General features: G+C 38.6%; 1 protein-coding gene across 2 annotated transcripts in view; it reads left to right on the forward strand.

Moving 5' to 3' along the window:
- LOC108710839 (polypeptide N-acetylgalactosaminyltransferase 10) overlaps window positions 1-13,861 on the forward strand; it is a 75,149-nt gene that overhangs the window by 33,465 nt on the left and 27,823 nt on the right. For both annotated transcript variants that reach the window (XM_018252012.2, XM_041586070.1), the window contains exons 2-3: window positions 9,583-9,688; window positions 10,410-10,548. In XM_018252012.2, coding sequence (XP_018107501.1) covers window positions 9,583-9,688; window positions 10,410-10,548 — 245 coding nt within the window. The remainder of the gene's footprint in view (window positions 1-9,582; window positions 9,689-10,409; window positions 10,549-13,861) is intronic.

A 13,861-nucleotide genomic window follows, 5' to 3' on the forward strand; every position in this document is an offset into this window, starting at 1 on the left:
CTGGCTGATTATCCTGCTACATTGATCTATACCAGATACCGGGGGTTGCAGGGAGTTACACTGGGGGTCCGGGGTACACTAACAGCAGTTTTAGCCTGGTCACACAAAGCCTTAATACACAGCAAAAGTACACTCAAGGGTTAAAGGTACACTCAAGGGTGTGCTACATATATATTTATCTTTTTTCCCTACAAATAACATTGGCGTTAAGTGTAATTTTTCGCAAGCAGATGGCAACCCTAGTTCCGATCAGCTCTGCTGTGTGTACAACTTGTAGTATCCTGCAGTCTCCCATCAATTACGGGGCATACATGAGAATGAGAGGAGTCATATTAAGTTACTCTTCAAATAGGAAGTAATGTAGTGTTGCTCATTATCTTTAATCCTATGTAAGTATATGGTCAGCATATTTATATAAATATGTATATAAAGCACTTGGGGCAAATTCCCTAAGCTGCAAAAATTCGCCAGCTTCGCAGCAATTGCAACACTTCGCCAGGCATAAATTCGCTAGGACAACGCCAATTACCTACAGTGCAAAGTTGCGTCCAGGGTGCCAAACGCGGACAAATTTACTTTGGTAATCAAAGCGAAGATGAGCTAGCGTTATAATACACTACACTTATAAAGTTACATGGACGTATATGTTTCAGCAAATACATTACACAAGTCCAGGGAACCTTAATAAAATAAAAGAGTTGTTATGTCCTACACATGAGCCCACTTTATAGTTTATGTTCCATATGTTAGAAACTGTAGGGGGGAATTGGTTACCCAAAATTTTTTTTACAGATCTTTGCAGGCTATCATTTTGAAAAAAGGAAAATACGCCAGCGTTTTTTGGGAAAATTTTGCACTAAAAATCGAGGAAGTCCTATGCATTACACTTCGCCGGGTCTGCGTTGGTGAAGGCAAGTCTGGCGAATGAGGTAACCTTCAGTGAAATCCGCATCTTAGTGAATTTGCGGAGGTACATCCATTCGCCAGAGTGAAAATTCGCCTGGCGTTAGAAGCAACACTAGCGTCTCTCTCCTTCGCTAGCAAAGTGACGCCTGCGCCCGTTCTGTTCAGAAATGACGTCATACTGTTGAATTTCCGCTAGCGTTAGTCACTTCTCCCCTTAGGGAATCTGCCCCTTAGATGGAAGAAATGTATTTATTGTGCATGAGTGTAACTGGTAACCAGGCTCGGACTGGGTTCTGGCAAATGCCAGAGGGGGTGCCATAAGGTCCCATAGAAAGTCAGTATTTAGTGGGCTGAGTGGGCCTCTTTGTACCTGAAATGCCAGGGCCTATTTTAATTCTCAGTCCGGACCTGCTGGTAACTCTCTCTGAAATTCATGTTTCGGTATCAGCACTTGCACTTTATAGGATTTGCCCCTTTAAGAGGGAAAGAGCACACACAGTGCAACTTTATCTCTATGCTCTTTTTTTTAAAACATATAATTTATTTTGGTATAACTGAAGTTCTACTGAATTAAATGTTTTGATACCACACTGGGTGTACATTCTGGAGAAATAGAAGTACTACACTATATATTTTTCCATTTTTATTTCTCCATGCATCTAGCACTGTTTTTTTTTTTTGGAAATATAGAACTTTGGAGTTTTGGGTGCCCATGTTCTGAGGAAGGGTAGAGGAACAAACAGGGTTTGGGAACAGTCAGCTATGGGTTATGTGGTTACGCAAGTATTAAGCAAAATTTTTAGAGGGCAGTCATGGATTTCATAGAGACAGAGTGGATGCTTCTGTTAGACAGTAAAATAATTCTTAGATTTCTGCCTACCATTGTTTTTATATAATAAATTAATTTCTGTCCTCTGAAGTATCTGCGACTATCAACTATTTACTGTAAATAAGTCTAGCTTCCCTTAACATACACTACAGTTTTCTTTTATTTACCATTTTATGGTTTCTAGGGATTAAAATGTGATGAATTGTGAGTGGGTTAATCTCTCAGCCCCTCTGCTAAGAACAGCATATAGGCAAATTCTTTTTAAAGCTGTAAAGCTCCCTACAGAAATAAAAACCAAAGTTATGTTGTTGTTTTGTGTGTGTATTTTCCAAGGTATCATATTGTTGAGTCTGCTATTTATTTGTTCTCAATATAAAGAGTTGTATCTTGTTTTATTAGAAATGTGGTTGATTCTGTATGAATGAAAAGACAGGGTGCCATCTCAGATCTTTCAGAGCTGGTCTTACATGTCCAGATAAAGGTGCTGATGTTCCTGAATCCCAAAGTTTTGTCTCATGAACAATGGATGAGTTTGTAGGATAACTACGCTGAGAAATGCAGCATAGCAGTGTGTAATCATTAGTGAAATCCATAAACACAGAAATTGTTATTGTATAAAAATGTACTTGGTAATCATAAATAATGTTGTAGCTATTTTTTAAATGTGTGTGAAAAGGGTATTTGTTTATCCCTTTCTGTTCTCTGGTTCCATGTAAGCAGCTCTCTTACATGTCTGTTAATCCCTGGCTCCTGCTACATTATTTCAGGAGTCAGAGCGAGTAGTGCAGAAAATATAAATAATCATTATCAGTTGTTTATATATTTCCAGCATGTTACTCGTCACTTTACAAATGATTTAAGAAACAAGGGTTACTGATTAAAAATAGTATTTGATGGCCTTGTTTGCAAATGTTTACAATCTAAAGGGGTATGGACAATTAGACACATAATGCACTAGTTGTGTCTATTTACACCTAGACAGGGGTGCTACACCAATGTTTCATATATATGTATACTGCACAGACATTCTATTCTCCTTCTATTTTCTCTTTTCCTCTTCCTCACTTTAATGGAAACTGGAATGTTAAAACATATCGTACAAAACAAATTTCTGCAAGATTTTCGGTGCGTGTATGGTGGGAAAAGAGCCGACTGTTATCAGCAGAAGACTATGATATCGGTCGGCTCATCGATCGTGCTGGACAGAAAATTTTGATTGGATGGCTTTGAAGACACCCAAACATCGGTCATTGTTAGCGCTGAATCGTCAGATACTTTAGGGGGCAACATGCTGCCCAATCACACCCACATTGGTTCAGAAACACTGGGGATGTGCAGGAGATACAATTAACTTCCCGTGCGCCAATCCCCATTGCTCCAAAAATTTTTGCGAATAAAGGGGAGGGGACGGGGGCGAGGAATGACAGCAGACCTGGGGATCGCCCGCTATGTACATCCAGCCCTGCAGGTACAGGTAGAATCCTATTGTTTCTACCTGTATATCTGACGATCTTTTCCAAGAAAGATCGTAGTTGTTACGTCAATGGCCACCTTAAATGACTGAACTGTACAATCGTCTTACTTACCCCCACAACTACATTCAATAACATATATCACATATTGGTAAGAACAAGTTGTAATGTTGTTTATTTTGCATTCAGGATGGCCTTGACCAGTTTTTCTTTGGACAAAAATTACATTGGGAACATCAACCACATCTCTGCCACCCACTTACTAATCCAGTATTTCTGTACTTCTTCTTTAAACTTTTTTTCTTTCTATATCCATATATTAATCTCCATGTTTATACTTAAAATGTTTCCTACTTCCTTATTTTTCTTAATTTGATTGGTTTTATTTTTCTTACTATAACAGGGGACCCTGGGACCTTCTTCTGTCTGTCTTTATATAGCAGTGACCTGTCCTGCTTATCAGCTTGGCTTCCCTGAGCACCTAATGAGCAGAACAAGACATCATACAAACAAATTATGAATAAACTACAGGGGGCACAATTATGGGTAACTGTAAAAGAAATTGTTAGGATTTTTCGGTAAATCGAGAGCAATCCTATATCTAAAAGTTGCATTGCGAGACCTCTACAATTGTGATATGTTTGTGTTAATTTGTGCAGCGGGGGTGCTGTTTAATTAGAGTCCTCTGAATATATATCATTTTTACATTGGAGCTATTCATAGTAATACATAAATGCAAACAATGTCTTTTGTATGGGCACTGTGTCTTAATTATTTAGCACTGCTGTCTTGCCTTGCTGAGGTTCTGAGTTCAGTTTTGAACTGTGCAGTATTTGTATATATATTGCCCACCAGCTTGTGTATATTAACCTCCTATAGAAGGGACACGTTTCTTTTTAACCTTTTGTTTTACTGCAGCAGACTATTTATATATATCCTGCCATTTGTACTTAGAAGCACTTAACATACCATCATGTATATTGATCTATTGGAAACCTTTCTCTGGTATTTCTCTACACTTTATCTTGAAAGCCCTTCATTATTTATATGATAGCATCAGCTCTTGTATTGTATTAGTTGCATTACCTACAATGGATATAGGATCTATTATCCAGAATGCCTGGGATCTGGGGTTTTCCATATAAAGGATCTTATCACCAAAATCATTTTTATAAATTAGAGTTATTTGCTTAAAGGTGAAGGAAAGTGATTTTACTTGGCGGTGCCAAAAGTTAGGCACCCCCAAGTGATCGCATTTACTTACCTTACACCCCGGGCTCCATCGGCAGGAAAACCGCACCGGCCCAGGGTTCCTCCAGCAAGCACCACGGAACGATCATCTTTCCTTTTCAAATTTCCTGGGGCCGACGCATACTCAGTAGAATGAAATAGCCAACTTTTTAGTTAAAGTTCAGCTTTTCGCATGCGCAGTTGCGACATGAAAGAAGAAGCCGGAAGAGGATCGTTCTGTGGTGCTCACTGGAAGAAACCTCGGCTGGTGCAGTTTTCTCCTTATAGGAGCACCGGCCCAGGGTGTGATGTAAGTATATCCTAACTTTTGGCACCCCCGAGTGTAAAAGACTTTCCTTCTCCTATGGGAGACTCCTTCCTATAATTCAGAACTTTCTAGAATTTGGATTTCTGCATAAGGGATACCATACCTAGGCTTTTCAAAGTTAATAGGACATGGGGCTTTTTGAAACCTGAAAATTCCATGATAAAGCTCCCATTATAAAATCCAACAGACTTGCATTATAAGCTTTCTTCTCGTCTGATTTGGTTCCAATTAGGGATGGGCGAATTTTTTCGCCTTGTTTCGCCAGAAAAATGACGGCCATAGACTTGTATAGAGTCGTGCTTCAAAAAAAATAATAATTTCGCCACGCGACAAAGTTTTTTTGCCGCCCTTAAACGAAACGGTTCAAATTCGCCCATCCCTAGTTCCAATAGTTAAGATTAAGAGTAATCCCTATGTAATCGTTTTATATGCTAGCTATTTACTTTGTAATTTTATATACCGGTATATATATATAGACAAATACAAGAGTCCTCTGCACTCAACCCATTATCAATATATTTAAGACAGCGACATTTTGTGCATACTGCTACTGAAAAATGCCTTACCCTTTAAACAAAACAGGGATTGTTTGTCCATATATTGCAATATATTTAAGCTGGCCAACTACGTCAAAGTCATCCCATATCTGGCCAGTCCTATGCTCAATTTTCATCTGATTCATTAAGAATTCTATGGTTAATTATACATTTTATAAAAGGGACGAATATGTTTTACCTGCAACTTACTAGCTGCTTTCAAAGTAAAACTCCCAAACTTGGCTGCCCTTTTATTAGACACCAGTGGGATCACCTGACTATAGTTGGAGGGGGTGGGAGCTACAACATGGAGCTGGTCACTGCTCCTGTATAACTATAACAAACAGGGGAAAGTTGTGCTCACCACTAGTTTTTAAAATCATTAGGCGGGGGTGCAATATACACACACATACACACATACACATACATACCACAATGAAAAGACTGCACCAATATTTTTTCACTTTTTTTCACAGCCATATTTCCATGCCCTGCTTTAGAAACTGCACAATATTTGTATTCATTATTCTTTAATGAAGATCTAAAAATGTAGGGTTGTGTTCAGTCCTGTAGCCCATATCTGTCTGTGTGTCTGTCTTTGCTATCACAGAATGTGTCATACTAAGTGCTCTACATACAGATGTGGTTGTGCTAATGACAGTCAGTAAAAGCTACTGACACTTGGGCCTGCATCCTCCTGCAGTCAGACAGAACACTGTACCACTGCCTGGGACACAATACCAGAGCAGGCTCCATGGTTACCACTGGGAGCAGAGACTAAGTGTCATGCATTTCAAATTAAAGCTACACTGAATGAAACATTCATTTTCCGCAGCTGCAAAAAACAGGTGGAGACATTTATCTTTCACATTCTGCCTACCCTGTCCCAATCGTCTCAATGCAGTCTATAGAAATCCATCAGTAGTATGTATTTATTGTGTATCTTGTTAAAGTTATATTTTTATTACATATTTAATCATGTGTTTGTTTAGATTTAGCATGTACTTAACAATATTTATATTTGTGAATCTTATGAGTGTGAATTGATCATCTATACAAGATTTTTTATAAAGGGGTTTTTCACCTTTGAGTTAACTTTTAGTATGATGTTGAAGAGAGTGATATTCTGAGACAATTTGCAACTGGTTTTCATTTTTTATTACTTGTGATTATTTAGCATTTTATTCAGCAGCTCTCAGTTTGTAAAATTAGCAATCTGATTACTAGGGTCTAAATTACCCACTTGACTAATTGAAGGCCTCAGTAGAAAGATGAATAATAAAACGTAGCAATACGTTTGCAGCCTTACAGAACATTTGTTTTTTTTAGATGGGGTCAGTGACCCCTATTTGAATGCTGCAAACGGCCAGAGGAAGAATGGAAACAATTCATAAACTATAAAGAATAAATAATGAAGACCAATTGAAAAGTTGCTTAGACTTGGCCATTCCTATAGCATACTAAAAGTTAGAGGTGAACAACTCCCCTATTCAAAAACTGGAAAGAGTCAGAAGAAAAAGGCAAATAATTTTAAAAAAATATATAGAAATAAATAACAAAGACCAATTTAAAAGTTGCTTAGCATCAGGCATTCTATGACATACTAAAAGTTTAACCAGCCCTTTAAGGTTTTTCATTTTCAAAAAGTATTCAACTATTATCAGCAAATGCATAAGAGATTATACAAATATAAATGGCAGTGATAAATAAGGGTTGGCTTCCAGCCATAGTGACCATATTTTCTCAAATTGATCAGGAGTAGCCCGAGCATTATATCATAGTTTAACCAAAGGCAGCCTGGCATTTACTAGATCACGCCATTGTTGGAGTGTAGGGGAGTTATCCATGGATTTATCCATAATCACTAGCTTCTTTGCTTAGAGCATGGTGAATTTTTGTTTTGTAGGGGCAACATATAATCTATTACACCTAAAGAAAAAACAAGTTGTAGGGGATTTCACCCCAGGGAAGCAATTGTTAAGATATTGGAGACCTCTGTCCAAAAACCTATTATCCTGGGGCACTCCCTTATCCATGTCATTTTATTTTTACCTTTTTAAATGAGACCGATTTGGAAGACTCGTTTATACCACATAGCTGAGGTAGTAATTTGAAAGGATTTGGAGCCCAGAGTCTGGCCTCCCATATAGTGCTGGCTTTTTTCCTAAACACTTAAATATTTCACTGCTGTGCTTGTCTTTCCTTTTTCACGATTTTGCTTTGCGCAAAAATAATTTCGCTAGGCTCGCCAGTGAGATGGGTATTGCGTGAACGCGGCCACTCTTGTATGCAAATATAGCAGTGATGGTAATTTAAATTCCCCAAAACTGTTTTGCGAATATATTTTAAACTACCAAAGTTGTGGAGTAATTTGAAAGCAGAGTGTGTGCGCATAGCACATTTTAAAATCTCTTTAAAAAATTATATTTGCACATTAAACGCACCAATCTTACCCTGCTTTCTGAATATGAACCTGCGCAGGGCAAATATGTTTACTGTGCGACTCATTCTGCACTGCGCAAACTTTATAAACGAGCCCCATAGACTCTTTAGCTTGCTTTACATGCAACAGTTGCCTTTTGTTGTTGGTTTCTGAACGATTGGCAAATGTCACTGCGCAGACAGCTACAATGAAATGAAACAGATGGAGCCACACACAATACTGAAAGCAAGTGCTTATCCAAATGTATAATTTTATGGGGTTTTCCCTCCTATGTCATCCATGATGAAGGAAGGAAAACCTGATGATGCACCTGGTGATTATGGCATAATAAATGGAGAAAGCACTCTTCTTTCGGTTTTGTGTGCAACTCCATTTGTTTCAAATAAAGTACTTTCTTGCTAGCCGGTGAAAACTTTCTTTCAATCTCCTCCTATGCTGTTATAATACCCTTACGATGGATAAGGTTTCATAACCCGGGTAAAACCTTAAATCTAGACTAACATAGGAATTCTACTGGAATAATAATAAAAATAAGGACAAGTTTAAGGCAGTTTTAAGGCAGATTCTGGGAGATTTTGTCGCCTGCCTCCTGCCGGCTAGAATGGAAATGCAGGAGAGCACTCGGAGTGCTTTGTTTTCTTAAGTCGCTCGAAGTTGCCTCATGAGGAAATTTCAGACGACTTCGGAAAACGAAGCGCCCCAAGTGCCATCCTGTCGGCTGAATTACATTCTAGCCGGCGGAAGGCAGTTCGGGGAGATTAGTAGCTCTGAAGAAGAGGAAATTTGTTGACTAATCTTCCCGAATCTGAGCCTGTGCCCTGACCCTTACAAACCAAATGTTTATCTTTTTTAGGTTACCTTCAATGTACATAGACTGTAATCCCATGAAGAAAATTAGGGGCAGCTTGTAAATAGATTTGCTTGTTGGTGTCTTTGGCCACTCCGGAAACCACATATTTGCATGCAGAGGATTGAATTTATCCTGTAAATAGCCTTTGGGACACGCAAATCTACAGATTATCCAGATCACCAGCTATTATAGAGATTTTACACTAATAGGGAAAATAGTCTTCTACTCTTCTGTACCTACCATGATTTGCTCTTGGTAAATTTGTAAGAAAAAAGTTATTTGCGGATTGTATAAAGGATACAAGGACTAAAATAAAAATTATCAGCCTTCTGATGAACCATTTTTCATCTGTTTAAAGCTATATTTATAAAATGACAGGTGTTTGACTATTTTACACCAGTCCCAGGCTCATAATTTAGACTAATATTTCACACCACAGTTAACCTGGTGTAATGCTCTGAACAGGAAAATTCGGTAATGAAATCCTGGGCAAGATTGGAGAAATATTGGTGCAATCCAACAACCAGTTAGTGGTCCCTTAGGACTACACTTGCCTGTAGAACTGAAAGAAACCGTGTAACACCATTACACCATTACCAGACATTATGCCATTTAAGGATAAGATATGCTGCACAGAGCAAAAATTTGCATTTGGGGCATGGTTGTTGTTTTTTTTCCAGTCTCAGGCCCTGACAGGCTAGGGATAAGAACAGATGGATATAGGTCCGTTACTGAGACTAGAGAAACCACGCTCTAGATATACCATAATAAGAGGTCTGAACACTGACCTATATGGAGCTGGAATTTAAAAAGAACAATTACTAAAAAGCATATATTTATACGAAAGCAAATCTGGATTCCCCTAATTCACAAGAGTGACCCAACAGCAATATTTACATTTTTATAAATTCAACCATGCCGTTTGATTGTGGGTTTAGCAGAGCAGTCATTTCTTGTTAAATTTTAACACTTTTTTCTTTATTTGTAGGTTTTATTGGTCAAGCAAAGGGATGAGAAAGTCAGAGATGAAAAAGTACCTGAAAAGAAAGACTGGCACAACTATGAGCAAATTAGGAAAGAAAGTGAACAAATAGGTAAATATTTTCAAAAACCCATATTAAGTCCTGAAGCATTTTTAGGGTTCATGGAAAATCACGTTTTAAGTTTGTTGCTGATTTTAAGTAGATATCACGTTTTAAGTTTGTTGCTGATTTTAAGTAGATACCACAAGCAGCTTATTCATATTATCATATCGGATATGATCCATCCTATTTCCTGCTGTGTATTAGTAGATCATTCATAGAATTTGTAGCGTGGAATGAAGGCACCCTCCAAATTGAACAGTACAAGAAGGATTCACTGGCACTCAAAGGCTGGTGCAAGCTGGGATTGCCCATGCGAGTTTATTTGCAGAAAAATGCATCGTTTCGGGGTAGTACCTATCCCTGCTTGCACCAGCCTTTGAGTGCCAGTGAATCCTTCTTGTATAGTTTTTCTAGGCCAGAAAAGGCCTCTAAATTGAACGATAAAGCACAAAATCAGCTTGCAGTGAAAGGATTGATTGTAAGTTTAGCTGTAGACCTAAGAACCATAAAATTTGTTTAGCAAAGATGATTCTTTTCCCATTTAGCAATTTAACCAGTTATGGCTTGTTAAGTATTTTGAAGAATAAGGATCTGGTATTTGTTCCTTAATATACTAATTGATGTATGTATATTATTATTGTGATGACAGTAACCCTTTATGCTTAAATTCAGAGAGCTTCCTTTTCATCTCAGTGAATGTATTTTTAATAGTCATTCTTTATTTCACAAGGGAATGGGGAGCAGGGAAAGGCTTTCCCAATGACAGATGCAGATCGTGTGGACCAAGCTTACAGAGAAAATGGATTCAACATATTTGTCAGCGATAAAATCTCACTTAATCGGTCTCTTCCAGACATCCGACATTCCAAGTAAGTACCCTTATTATGTGGCTTCAAAGTGTGCGATAGCTAATACTGTTTTGTGCTATAATAATTATATATCACTACAAAACACTCTGCCCTTTTTGATGAAGCTTGGTGTAGGCAGATGCAAGAAGTGAGTAAGAGGTAGGTGGTAAGCAGCTGTGATGTCAGTACAGATAGTGTAGCAAGTCTCATGCAATTAGCCGTGTCACAACTTCTTGTCCGACTGACTAAACTAGTTTGGGCACTTTATTTCAGGGTCAGACCTGAAATAAACAAATTTTTAAGAATCTTAAAGGAACAATAACACTCAATGTTTTAATAACAACATCTAGTCTATAAATAGGTCTATCCTGCTGCAGTTTTATTTTTTAAATGTTTTGTCAAATATCATTAGATCATGTATCTTCGTAAACAGCGCCAAAAAAGAATAAGTAATGAAGATAAGTCACAATTTTGAAGATTTTTTTTTGCTTCAACCACTGTTTTTGATACATGTGCCTTGAAGTATATTATTTTTTTTTATGAATACAGCTATGGGATCCGTTATCTGGAAACCCGTTACCCACAAAGCTCTGAATTATGGGAAGCCATGTTCCATAGACTCAATTTTAATCAAATAATTCAAAATTTTCAAATGAATTTCTTTTTTCTCTGTAATAATAAAACAGTTCCCTGTACTTGGAACTATGATATAATTATTCCTTACCAGAAGCAGTACAAGGCAGCCAGGTTTATTTAATTGTTAAATGAATTTTAAGTATCCTGATAACCCCAGGTTAAGGCCGGAACTAGGGGTAGGCAGAAGAGGCACGTGCCTTGGGTGCAAAGTTGAAGGATGCACTAGGCACATACCTCTTACAACCACTTATCAAGGTCCTGGCCCTTGTCTGCACACTATGGGGTTTATTTGTCAAGGTCCGAATTTATTTCAATATCGACTGCTACAAACTCCGATCTAACCCGCTTGGGTTTTGCTTTGCAGGAAAAGCTCAGATTTTCATGATTTTTTTCGTACCCCCGACACAACCAAAAATCAATGGGACTAATCCCATTGACTTTTATGCAATCTCGACAGGTTTGAGATGCCGTGTTTTTATATTCAGGATTTTTAGCCCTCATGGTTTAATAAATTCCCGAAAAATTCGTGATTTTTTTTAAAAGTCAGATTTTATTTAAAAAAATCACAAATTTTTCGGATTTCGGGGAATTTCGGGTATTCGGAGCTTAGTAAATAACCCCCTTAGTGTGATCTCGGGCGCCCCTTCCTGACATGAGAGTGTGTTCGCACACAAGGGAGGGGGTGGGGTGGCCAGGCAGGTTACCTAGGACTGAATCGAAAAACCACACTAGCACACGAGACTTGTTTCTGCAGGGCAAGCCCTTGCAAAAGTTTTTACTGCGATCAGTAAAAACTTTTGCAAGGGCTTGCCCTGCAGGCTGCAGATACAAGTCTCGTGTGCTAGTGTGGTTTTTCGATTCAGTTACTAGGAGGTCACCGTATCCTCCATTCACTGTGCACCGAGCAAAGCTATATACCTGCACAACGGGTGTCCGAGGGTCTACCCCAATTGAGGTTACCTAGGACGCCAGGCTGGCTTGGCCTGGCTTTTCCCCAGGTTCCATGTATTCTGGATAGTAGGTCCCATACCTGTATTAGGGATGCACCGAATACACTATTTGGGTTTTGGCCAAATCCTTCCTGAAAGATTTGGGCAACTGAATCCTCGTGCCTGGCCAAACTGAATCTGAATCCTAATTTTCATATACAAATTAGGGACGGGAAGGGAAAAAAGTTAAATGATTTTCCCTTCTCGCGCCCAATTGGCATATGCAAATCAGGATTCAGAATCGGTTTGTCCAGGCACGATGATTCGGCCGAATACTTCTGAAAAAGGTTGAATCCCTAATGGTTTACTACCGATATACCACATAAACTTCAGTTTAAATATTGATTCACATGCCAAGGGCTTACTCCTGAGTATATACTGCCTGCATTTTATACAACCAAGTAGCCTTAACAGCCCCGCCTCCATCATTCTGTATTGCACCTATAGCAAGAAGTTTATCTGTAGCCTGAGGTGTATTTATCATAATGGCCTTCACATAAAACTATCCTTTATTCTATAGTGTTCTGAGCAGGTCAAACAGGTTCTTTAAGTGAAATAGTAATGTAGTACGTTTTGGTTGAAAAAAAAACACAGGTCCATCAAGTTAAACCTTTTTAACTTTTTTTAACCTGCCTAACTGCTAGTTGATCCAGAGGAAGGCAAATAACCCATCTGAAGCCTCTCCAATTTGCCTCAGAGGGGGAAAAAAATCCTTCCTGACTCCAAAATGGCAATCGGACCAGTCCCTGGATCAACTTGTACTATGAGCTATCTTCCATAACTGTTTTCCCTCACTTGCTAAAAAACCATCCAACTTCAGCCTGTACGACTGATTCAGGGAGAGACTTACACAACTTCACAGCTCACTGTAAAAAAAAAAAAGTTTCGGCATATTTAGAAGGAACTTACTTTTAATTGGAATGGGTGCCCTCGTATCTGCTGAAAGGACCTACCTTATATATAGTTACATAGTTATCCTATGCCTCCTTCAGTGAATTGTGCACACTGAACGCATGCTTTTTTTTCCTTCTCCCTGATTATTTGTATTTCTCGCTTAAACAATAGGTTTTCTTCCTGGTTTGTTAACAGACGTCCTCCCCATAGGGCAAGTGTGTTTTACATATACAAGTTTTTCCCGTGGAGCCACTGTGACCTGCTGGCTGTCAGTCTGTGGAAAGGATTATCCCAAGGCAATAATAAATAAGTTCAGAGATTTATGAATGCTCAAAGTCAAAGAACATTTAAAAAAATCAAAAACAGCCGTCAAAAACAGAATTTGAGCAAACTTTATTGCTTTAGAAAAGGTCAAGAGATGAAAGGGGCAAAGGGATTAAAAAGGTGCAACAGTTTGTTTTTATCTAATGCCAGAATTAAAACCTAGCTTTAAAGAAATTGCCAGGTATAGCAGTGGGGAGGGCGTGGGATCCCTAAGGTTACAGATTTGGGGTGGGCTAAAGGTTACAAAGATAATTATCATTGGTGTATGCTACAAACCAATATAGGTCAAGCCGTTATCATCGGTGACCGGTGGGACCTGGTGCAAATCATGCACCCAGGCCTGGTACTAGGGAAGGGCTTTTCCAAGGGTTAAACACAGAAAGAAAATGTAGACCCCTTATCCGGCAAACCCAAGGTCTTGGGCATTTGGGATAACAGGTCCTATATCCTGTACTATATCAAATGTACTATGTACATTAAAGGACATTTAT

Source organism: Xenopus laevis, chromosome 3L, assembly GCF_017654675.1.
Source record: "Xenopus laevis strain J_2021 chromosome 3L, Xenopus_laevis_v10.1, whole genome shotgun sequence".
Lineage (NCBI taxonomy): Eukaryota > Metazoa > Chordata > Amphibia > Anura > Pipidae > Xenopus > Xenopus laevis.